Source organism: Triplophysa dalaica, chromosome 5, assembly GCF_015846415.1.
Source record: "Triplophysa dalaica isolate WHDGS20190420 chromosome 5, ASM1584641v1, whole genome shotgun sequence".
Classification (NCBI taxonomy): Eukaryota; Metazoa; Chordata; class Actinopteri; order Cypriniformes; family Nemacheilidae; genus Triplophysa; species Triplophysa dalaica.
This window is the reverse complement of record NC_079546.1, coordinates 9,347,195-9,358,426: the sequence shown is the minus strand read 5'-3', so window position 1 is coordinate 9,358,426 and position 11,232 is coordinate 9,347,195. Positions and strand designations below refer to the sequence as shown.

The following is an 11,232-nucleotide window of genomic DNA, read 5'->3' as shown; positions in this document are numbered from 1 at the left end:
CTTTAACATCGCTAGTCCAGAGGAAATGAACAAGATTCCGGAGGAATAGGAGCACATGTGGCATTTTTATTTTAAATGTGGGTCATCAATCTGGTGATGATGGAGGGACTCACTCTCAGCAGGTTTGCAGGAGGGACTTCCTCTAAATCTCAATAGGTTTGGGTTTCGGTTTGCGGATGTGGCGAATGTTGGCACCAGGCTCGGTTGGTTTGAAGGGGGCTAGGGCTCCGTAGTGTTTGGGCACAGGTAAAGGATCGTCCGTGGGGATGTAAGCGTTGGGTCGAAGCTCAGCCGTGGTATAAACACCACTTGGAAGCTGCTTCCACTCATCTTCTTCAGCCAGCTAACAGACAGAAACAAAGAAGGATATCAGTATAGGACAAACAAAGGCGTTAATAGCACTAAAGTTACGTTGTAGTACTAAGTGCATTTTATGATATTCGGAGGCTGACATTTGCTTTTCTCTCGGCGTCAGCCTGGCGTGTGTGCTGATCCCGGAGACATCGCAGCCACTCCTGCTCTATGGCGTCTGAGGGGGGCAGGCCCTGCTCCAGACGCATCTGACACGAGTCCAGATGTGTTTCCTTTTCCTTTATCTCCTGCTGAAGGGTCATAGACTCCACCTGCCACATGGACAGCTCCGCCACCACGGCCATCATTTTATGAGTGCGCTCTCTGATCTGAGCTTGTAGTTCGTTCACCTGAAACCAACATGCTTTACTGTAAATGCACCTGATGACCATGTGTCTGTGTTAACAGTAATAAACGCCCCCGTTTAGAAGCTTATAGAGGGTCAGAGAGCAAAAATGGTGCAATTGTTTAATAATGTGCATAGATTAAAGTGTAAAGCAGTATTTGTATCAGCTTATGTATAGTAACTTTAAACATAGGGGATCTAGTTTTATTAAATATTTGTTTTTGTGGCTTAGTTTCAACTCACATGGTATATTATGTAAAGCTGTTAGGCACTGATGCCAAAGATAATACTAAAGATGATTCATTACAGAAAAATCATGTTTTGGATAAAGCCCATCAAGTTCGCAACATTTTGTCTGAAGATCCAAACACTGGGGAATTAGTGGCAAAAATAGCTGCGTCGTGAAACTAGGCTAAAATGGGATTATGTTTTTCTAAACCTTTCTGTGAAGTATGCAAGAGTGAATTTAATGTCTGCAGACTTACTTTTTTAGCCAGATGAAGTGAATCTTCTTTACCATTCTCAGCTTTGGTTCTGATCTGCTGGGACAGGTGGTTGACCTGCTCGTACACCAGTTCCATTTCCAAGAGCTGAGCTTCTTTCGCTGTCAGCTGAATCTCTAACTAAACACAGAAACATGTACCTCATGACCATTCAAAACATTATTTATGGGGTACTTGTATTTTACAGAGTGAGATTTTTCTGACATACCTCTTCTATCTTCTTGAGGAGGTCCTCAGGTGATGGATGTTCTCCACTCAGCTCTTGTGCTCTGTTGACATCCCCTACAGCTTTGTCTAGCTCCTTCACTTTGTCTTGGCTCTCAGACAGCTATGCCACAGAGAAAACAGCCATTCCATCAGGATTGTATATATAGTTCTTTACAGAGATCCTCTGTATGTATGTGGCCACCATACATATATACCATGCACTGCATTGATTAAGGCTGATATTAAGTACAGAACTGTCCATGTGTGTGAGTTTGTGTTCCATCTGTGAATCATTTGGTCAGTAAGCTGGTGTCATGCGGTGGCAGATATGTCACTATGTTTCTCAGTCACAGTAAGAATTTACAGCAGGGCTTGCAGCGAAAGTATCAAAACAGAGAAATCAACCACAGCCAACTTGAATGCACTAGCTGACCCGAAGAAGCATGTATGTGAATTTGGATTATAACAGCGATTCTTAAGGATTGCTGACTTATGGTCGTAAAGTGAACTATAAAAGAAAGGAATCTACACCGAGTTTAATGTTTATGTGGACTTTAAACGGACCTATGAGATAGTCTCAAACGACTAAACCAAAGCGAACGACACGTGAACCAGCAGGGCTACACAAACCCACACAGTGAAACGCATGAGCGTGATGTGCCAAGAGTTGGAGAAAAAAGACATTCTTTAGGTATCTGCGAGTCAATGAATGGAGGCCTTCTCAAGCTTTGTTATAAATGACAGTAATAAAAGGTGGGACGGTGAACAGTGTTTGGGGTCTTACTCCTAATCTTTTGTCTTTGCTTGGTGGTTTTCCTGACATTCCATGCATAGAGGGTTGGTTCTCTTGGGTTGCCAAGCATCTTAAGCATTGGTACATAATGTCCTGTGACACCCAGAAAGGTCTCGGAACATGTAGACAGCACAGCTCTGACAGCACATTTTGTGTGGCTTCAAACACTGCCTACACTATTTTCTGCAGGAGTTAATGATCTGGAAAAAATATATCTTCAGGACATAGATCCATCTACACACCATGCACTACAGCAGAGTCTTGAACCAGTAACATGATATAACATTTAAAGAGTTTATTTTATCTGCTCTAATGCAGTTGATGTTGATATAAAGGGACTCTGTTGATTAAACATTGGAGAGTATAAAAATATCAGAGCAGATTGAGAGTTTTTTTACCTTTATCTTTTAGAAGGAACTGAAAATGCTAAAAGCTTACATCTGTGAGTATGCATACCCCCCTAAAAAGCAACAAATATTTGAAACAATGGGACCTTTACTTACTTTTTAATCCATTATATAGAGTATGACATGCAGCCCCATTGAAAATTGTTTACATATGCAATCATCATGGTCTTGATTGTATTGTTATAAGATGAAAGTTCCACATGGGTTTCAAATGGAATATAATGTCTTTAAACGATTATGCCAGTTATACGGTTTGAAAGCGTAACATTTTAGAGAATACGATTATTTAAAGTCAAGGTTTGGACACACTTGATTAAATTGATTTGTCCACAATGTTCTGAAAGCTTTTGATGTAAAGGCTTATGCCTAGATGGCTGAAATGTGTTCTGTACCAAAAACCAGGACAGATGTCCAAAATTTGCAGTACTTTTGTCTTGATTTAACATTTTTCTCATGTTAACATTTTTTCTCACTATATAATTGTTATATTTCCATTTCTGTATGCTTTTGAGTTAAGATTGCGTCGTGTTTGTGTTGTGCTATAGTGTACTGGTTACCTGTATCTGTAAATGAGTGCTCTCCTCCTGCAGGGCCCGAATGCAGGACAGCTGTTGTCTTTGCAAGTTGATCTGTCTGTCCTGGTCCTTCTGGAGAATCTTCAGCTTTTTGATCTCATCCTCCATGACCTCGATCTTCTTGTTGTCTTCTTGCATGGCACCGTTCAGTTTATTTAGCCTCTCGTAAAAAACACACAGCTCCTGTTCTCTTTCCACAAGCTGCACACCCCTGCCAGCAGAAACACAGCAGTAACAGTGCACATACAATACCCGGAATTCTCCTGAGTGATCTACTATCCCCGTTCCTTCTCTTACCAGTTGTTTCGACCATGCATTGCAGCCTCGTAGCTCTTTCGCAGATGCAACAGGTTTTGCTCCTGTCTGCTGATTGTTGTCACACGTTTTCTGAGATTCAGCTTCTGCTCCTCTCGTTTCTGGTGCATTTCCTGCAGAACCTGAGAGATCCTAGAGATCACATTGTTTGTATGGTCTCTGAGCTTGTAGCTTTGAGCGTGTTGCAGACGGAATTTCTGAAGTATCCTGAAGTATAAACAAGGCAAAAATTCTACATAGGTATATTTGAACAAGTTTGAGAGCAACACAATCCACATTAGAGCATCATCATGGATGAGACACTTTGGTGGAACAACCAGGAAATTAAAACATTAACTGCCATATGGGCAAATAACAGACACCTTTTCAAACTCTTAATAGCAATGTTTAGCATTAGCATCATCATGAAAATGTATACGGCGAGAATAGTAGATTGAATTTATATCCTTTTTGTGAAGAAATACTTACAGGATATGTCCAAGTGCAAGACATCTTTCGAATCTGTTCTTAAATAATTTTGGCATTTAAGTATCATATGAGTTTAGCTTACTTGTCCTTGTTCATAGCAATCGGCTGCATAATCTGAAAGTCTTCCTCTAGTTTAATCAACTTCTCTTTTACTTCTTCCAAGTTCTGGTTTGAGATTTGGATCAGGCTCATATATTTGTTTCGCTCTCCTTTGGTGACTTCATAAAGTTTAGCAAATACATTCAGCCTGGTGATAGAAATCAAGCAGATAACAGACTAACAAACCAAATGAAAAGAACACAGTAAAATAAAAAAACGGTTCTTTTTTATGAAGTTCACCAATGTGTACCTTGATTTGGTCTCTTGGCTAAGTTTCTTGTGTTCTTGGAGAACCAGTCCTTTTCCCTGTAGATCCTGCTTGGATCGCTTATATTTAAGCTGTAATGACATTGACATCCATCAGAAAGTAACATGCAAATGGGTAAATCCTTTTCTTTTTTGAGATCAAAACAACAACTTAATATGTCAATAAATAGGGATGCAGATTTTGTGGGAAACTTTAAATAAAAGTCTTTACCTGTGCTTTGAGGAGTTCTCGGCTCTTGTGCTCTCTCTCGTCTGCTTTGATGAGTATAAGACGATGGAGGTGATGCAGCTCGTCTCTGCGGCGATGAGACTCTCCTACGAGAGCTTGCTCTTGCTCCAAATACTCTTCAACTAGCTGGACCTTCAACCCTGCCATCGACTGCTACTCCCACACACATTTTATTAAATCACAAATTTATTTTCAATCTTTCAAAATGTGTTAAAACATAAAAAAAACTTAATGTCAATGGCCTGTAAATGTAAACCTTGATAATCAAACTCCGTTTTAGGTCCTCGACTTCCTTTTCAAGATCTCTTCTTTTCGTCAAGAAGCAATCACCATCTGGGACTTCATCCCTCTGCACAAAAAAAAGTTATAAAATGCTAATATGAAGAATTATATTAAATGTATAAACTCCCAAAAGGATTGAAGTAAGCCGTATTGCTTGAGGACAAATTTATTACAGTAAGCAATTTTTAAGAAGCCTGTTAAATTTTTTTTTTTAAATGATTTAAAACTTAAATTAAACTAATAATGTAATTAGATACTATGTAATAAACTATATAATATAATTACTACAAAAAATCTCTTCCTGTTCCTTTTATCATAAAATAAGCATGTTTACTCTGCTTTGGCATGTCCGTGCCCAGCGTGAGAGAGAAATAGTTTGCACTGCATTTCTGAAATGTCATGCTGTATCATTCTGAGTGAGTCATCACTAACGCCCATTGCACAATGAGTCCGCACATAAAGAAATAAATACGACCTCACGTTGTATCAATCACATTTACATACTGCCTCCGATATTTTTGTCTGTCATCAAAAAATTTGGACTAGGTTCGTTTTTCTACGTATCGTTTGTTCAAAGAGCTTAAGCCTTATGCTAAGAAAGCATGGCTTTATTTGGTTCCTAAATACATTTAACATTCTTATGCATTACAAAAAAGTCAAATCTCTTTGGATTGGGTAAAATTCAAAAGATATTGTGAGCAACAGTCATTCCACAATGCTTGGGTGTACTGGTTGGGGTTCTTATGTGGTTGCTATCGTGTTTTGGATGTTTCCTAGAACATTCCTATGGATTGCAAGGGTTTTCTGGGTAGTTGGCTGGCATACGCTACTAGACATTACAACAGAAGTCCACCCCAAAACGTATTTGATATTCTGGTCCCTAGACATCCCTTCTAAAAACTATCCAACTAGAAAAAGTTTTATAGTATTAACACTTCTGCTCAACAAGCCGTTATATATGAGGTATTACTCATTATGTCCAAAGCATAACCCCGTGCCTACACCGGGCGGGTCAAGTGCGACACGACTTGTTCTAAAGGGTTTAGTGCGTCCCGCCTTGGACAATTTTTTTATTATAATGTGTTCACATCGCACTGCGTCCGGTGTAGACGTGGTGTAGCAGTACAGATTCTAGATTTGGATTTAAGAATCTATGTTTCAGAAATGTTATGAGTAACCTGAGCCTGCGTCCTGGCATGCTGCTGTTGAGTGTGAATGAGAGCATCGCTGGACTGTATCAACTGCAGTTCATATCTCTTCAGGACTCGAATGAGTCTGTCTTTCAGTCTCGTGTCTCGGGCCTGCTTATCACGCATAGACTTGCAGTCGGCCGCAATCTGCTCCATGTTAATTTCCAGTATACCCCTGTAATCCAAAACCATTTCTAACAATCCCAGCATCACTTATAACCATTATATTCACACAAAATATTTGTCTATTTTGAGTGTTGTTGCCCTTTTTGAGTGTGTCCAATTGACCTTTGATCCATGAAGATGGCCTCTTTTTCCTTGGTCATCTGCAGCTCCTTGAGAAGTCTCTCTTGTTTACTCTGTGCAGCCATTAGCTGAGCTTTATAGCCATCCAATTCTTGAAGAACTTCCCTTTGGGCCTCCTTCACCTTCTCGCACTTCGCCACTATCATCTGTTGGTGCTCCATGTGGTTCAAACGTTGTTTGTCCATCACAGCCACCTGGTTTTCTAACTCCCTATCGCACACAAAAATACTTTTACACAACAAAATGAATATGCACTCGCTTTCCAATATCACCAGAGTAATTTTGACGAAGTCAAGCCTCTATTACAGTACATACGATTTCTTGTGGGCAACCCTGTTGACCTCCTTATGCAGCTGGACAGGTATGAGGCACACCTGAGCCAGCTCACCCTGGTAAAACAAAAGTGTAACGTAAGACGCAGCATAATAATCTGGACAGATGCTCAGTGATATAAATGTTTTGCTCACCTCGCTGATCTCAACAAGGTTTTTAAACTCATCGAGCTCACAACGTTCTATATCTATATGCTTCTGTTGTGTCTCCACATTTTCAGCTAAAGTCTTCACTTCCTTTCTCAGTTGGATGGTCTCTTTTCTCATGTCCTCACAGCTCTCCTTCAGTGTCATGTACCTCCTTTCCAGCTCCTGAGGGTTTTCGCACACAAACATTAATACAGTACATTCACTTGACTGACACACAGAAACACAGATATTCAACTTAATGAATGAAAAGCGTTGTAATGTTAGATTTTCCAAACTGTGACTATTTTGAGTTTGGCTTTGCTCTTTCTAAATCCCCCATCCCCCTCCGAATCACAATTCGGAAAAAACTGTGATGGGTTAATGCAGAAGCGGCATAATCCCAGCCAATACTCACAGCTGGTTTAGGCTGGTTTTGGTACTCTTTCAGAAGATAAAGCTTCTCTTCTTTAAGACTGAAAAGGAGAAGTACAATTCTGTGAAACAAATTTCATCCGTTTTTGAGAAATCAGGATGTGATCAGGATGTGAAGCAATTTGTACAAACATAGGAACTGTGATGTGTGATATAAATCAAGGCTTTCACTAATTTCATGTTGGTCAGAGAGAAATTTATTTGGGTGGGCCAACTCTTCTCTTGACCCACTGAGTTGATGTTCTACAGAGAGCCTTCATCCCCCATCCTATTCATAGTGCCCAGTGCCTACCACATCCCTCATAAAAACATGGCATATTAAAAGTTAAAAACAAAACATAATTCAATTTAATAATAAAAAATTAAATCACACATTTTTTTTTTACACAAACAAAGTTAAAGTAATGACAAAAAAAGTTGTCAATAAATTGTCATTTCACTTTCATTACATTATTACATATTTGTGCTGTGGTTAGTTATTGAAAATATCTAACAATGTAAGCAATAACTTGTTTCTATAGGTACAACTACTCTAGATCGGTGTTCGTATTGTTGTCAGAGTGAGCTGGACTACAGTGAGGAAGTGATTCAAGGTGAATTCCTTTACGTAAGTTGACTGAAGATGAAGGATCTATCGAGAAAAAAACAGAAACTACATCTGGCTGTAATATGCCTGCTCCTTCATGCAGTATCAATGCTTACCCGATCACATTTAGATTTAAAAACTATATCTAATAAAATACATTATTTACTAAACATTTACAACTTTTTACATGTTATGTTATAATGTAATGAATCATGGCTGAATGTGTTCCCTCCCTTGCGCCTAAAAAAATCTAAGGATATTTTACCTTTAAATTATTCACATAATGTGTTTGCACCAGTAGCGTAGCATAAGGTCAACAAATGCTTTCTGGCAGCCCATGACTTAGCATGCAGTGCTATATTTTGAAGAAAGACCTTTCGGACACAAGGAAGTGAGTATTATAGGAGGACCAGAGCTAGACTTGAGACTTTTGGTCTGGAAACCTGGACTAAATACACCAAAGACCGATTTCAACCTCCTCATAGCATTGATCTTTGGGTAATTCACGTTTCATGCTCTTCAAAATCGAATTGAAGGTCATTCAGTGTCATTTTACCATTCAAGCTGGAACTGCATGTGGTAATCTCTCTCCTCATACTCTTTCAGCTCATTGTAGGACTGGAGAAGCTTCTGTTTCAGGCCGCTGACTTCTGTGTCTTGTCCGTCAGGAAACAGCTCTGCTTTCTCCAGCTCCTGGTTCTGCTGTTCCAGCTTAGTGCGGAAGGCCTTTGCCTCTTGCAGCAACTGCATTTCTGACTCCTGAGAACTGAAAACACCCTTTGAAAACTCATCTAATACATATTGTAAGGTGTAATGTGGACTCCTTTAATACATGTTCTGAGAAAAATGACTTTTAACAAATAAAATCAAAAGATGTGAGTGGCTTTTCTGGTCCCATGGGTGACTAAACTGGATATTAAATATTTGTGCAATAACTAATGTTAGGGGCGTCAGGCATATTTATATTAAATTGGTCTGTGAGATAGACATGTGGTTAAAGTGTGAAAATGATCTGTACATCATGATCTCAATCTTACCTTTTCAGAGCTTGATGTAAGAGGTTGAAGCTGGCCCTAAGATGAGCCACCTTTGCTCCACTGATCTTTCCCTCTGAGAAAAGCTAAGAACAAAGACGAAAAAGAACACATTGCTTATAAACAGAGAAAAGAACGTTGGCCTTAATGCATCTGAAAGCTAAATGGGTTCATGAATTTGCCTGAATGTATTTCAGGTGTGTAAGAACAGATCGAGGTGTGTCACACATCAGTTTGCTTTTGAACACCAGCATGGAAAGCTGAAAGCTTTGAGTACCGTTTATCCGACAACTAAAGACCATTCTTCCAGATAAGCATTTAAGCATTGATTATTGTGACCAAGGGAATGAACTTGTGCAAATTCCTGATTTATTGTGGAGACAAAATTAATAAATAAAAGTTTCTTGAACTAACTGGTAAAAAGCATTATTTCCTGATTATGTCTCATGACTGGAAACTAAAACTTAAAATTATATTTTTGTATATCTTTAAAATACAAGTACCACCAGCTGGACACCTATCTTGTGGAGCAGCCTGTGTTTTATCTGTTTATAATTTATTGCATTATATTTTGGTACTTCCTGCACTGAGCCAATGGCATGAATCTACAGTTGGTTACAGTAAAGTTTATAAGAAATCATAAGGCATGCATGTGGAAGAACAGCTTTGAAGTTAAACACTGCATCGCATCATGAAATCTTTGAATAAAATTTCAATGCGCTGATCCAGAAAGAAAAACAAAAGAATTTGCAGAATATTTAAGACTGATTCTCATTTCTGCAGAAAAACCTCACAGAACCAAATCAAATTCACAATTCATTTCACAGAATTTCCACAGAACAAGAATCACAAGAATAAATCGCAAAGCTATTTCTGGCAGACTTGTGAAAACATCTGCATTCGGTTAAAAAACTGCGGTTTCTGTATAAGACAAAGCTTGTTTGCATCATAGCCAGTAAAATACAGCTTTGTGACAAGACTTAATAATAACCAGTAAAAACACATTAGAAAATACACGGCAACAATAGAAGGATGTTGTAAAATATGTTTTGCAGAATTGCTTTGCATCCACAGGAATATATGATGCGAAATATGAGCATGTGAGCAATGTTATTTTGACTTTATAAAATACAGCAAGTGCATTCAGGACTGATTCACTCGTCTTGGGAGGTTTTGGTTACTCACCAATTTTTAAATAAAGAAAACATGCATGGTTTCTTAACATGAGTCATTTAAGAGAGAGATGAGTGGTCCAGTATTCAATGGCTTTTCTTCAGTATTGATGTTAAAGAGATAGTTCACCCCAAAATAAAAAAATCTTATATCATTTACACACCCTCATGTCATAACAAATCTCAATGACTTTCTTTCTTTTTCCAGAACACTGTTAAAAAACATTGCACCCCATTGACTTATGAACAAAGGCACTCAAAATAAAATATCTAAAAATATCTTCTTTTGTGTTTGGTGGAGAAAAAGAGTAATGTTTGTATGACATTAGGGTAATAAACATTATGAAAGAATTTTTTATTTAAAAGGATAGTTCAGCCCAAAATTCCAATTTGCCGTCTATTTACTCCCTCAGGCCATCCGAGATGTAGGTGACATTTTTTATTGAGTATATCCATAAAGAAGATTGTTTGTTAAATCCTCAGCCCTCTCTGCTTCATATAATGGGAGTCAATGGGGTCCACCTGTCTAAGAGTTCCTAAAGCACATAATTCCAAAAAGCGGTTCCTGGCGACATTTCGTTAGGCAAATCGTTCGATATTTTCAAAAAACTGAACGTCAATTTTTTATAATGTTAGCCATAATGTGTAGCCTCTGCACAAAATCACAATCTTCTACTTGTAGTATTTGGTGGCAGATGGCATACCAGCGTCTGGTGCGTTTAGCACCACCCGCAGAAAGGGAGTGTTGAGGCTGTACAGTATGGCTAATATTATTAAAAATAACGTTCAAATTTATGAAAATTTATGAAACGTCAACATGTCACCAGGAGCCACTTTTTGGAATTATGGGCTTTAGGAACTCTTAGAATGGCGGACCCCATATTATATGAAGCAGAGAGGGCTGCGGATTTACCAAACAATCTTCTTTATGGTTCTACTCAAGAAAAAATGTCATCTACATCTGGGATGGCCTGAGGGTGAGTAAATAAACAGCAAATTAGAGTTTCGGGCTGAACTATCCCTTTAAGGGTGAATTATCCCTTTAGTGCAAACCGGGTTATTACGTGGTACTGTTTTACCCTTGTACATCATTTATACAAAGAGAGAAAATCATAAATCATTTTACAATAATACTGTACATGTAAAAAAATAAGTGGTGGTGTCATTTCAATCAAAATGAATGAATCATTTTACAGTTTATTTAGTTTA

The 11,232-nt window shown here is 38.5% G+C and overlaps 1 protein-coding gene across 4 annotated transcripts in view; it reads right to left on the bottom strand.

The window, feature by feature from the left end:
• ccdc146 (coiled-coil domain containing 146) overlaps window positions 1-11,232 on the bottom strand; it is a 49,936-nt gene that overhangs the window by 5,308 nt on the left and 33,396 nt on the right. For all 4 annotated transcript variants that reach the window (XM_056749309.1, XM_056749307.1, XM_056749306.1 and 1 more), the window contains 17 exons: window positions 8,855-8,937; window positions 8,374-8,583; window positions 7,215-7,272; window positions 6,806-6,982; window positions 6,654-6,727; window positions 6,321-6,548; window positions 6,021-6,207; window positions 4,817-4,909; window positions 4,543-4,713; window positions 4,315-4,403; window positions 4,048-4,212; window positions 3,480-3,704; window positions 3,165-3,393; window positions 1,409-1,528; window positions 1,183-1,320; window positions 453-701; window positions 114-343 (listed from right to left, as the gene is read on the bottom strand). In XM_056749309.1, the coding sequence (XP_056605287.1) occupies window positions 143-343; window positions 453-701; window positions 1,183-1,320; window positions 1,409-1,528; window positions 3,165-3,393; window positions 3,480-3,704; window positions 4,048-4,212; window positions 4,315-4,403; window positions 4,543-4,713; window positions 4,817-4,909; window positions 6,021-6,207; window positions 6,321-6,548; window positions 6,654-6,727; window positions 6,806-6,982; window positions 7,215-7,272; window positions 8,374-8,583; window positions 8,855-8,937 (2,697 nt within the window). In that variant the 3' untranslated portion in view covers window positions 114-142. The remainder of the gene's footprint in view (window positions 1-113; window positions 344-452; window positions 702-1,182; window positions 1,321-1,408; window positions 1,529-3,164; window positions 3,394-3,479; window positions 3,705-4,047; window positions 4,213-4,314; window positions 4,404-4,542; window positions 4,714-4,816; window positions 4,910-6,020; window positions 6,208-6,320; window positions 6,549-6,653; window positions 6,728-6,805; window positions 6,983-7,214; window positions 7,273-8,373; window positions 8,584-8,854; window positions 8,938-11,232) is intronic.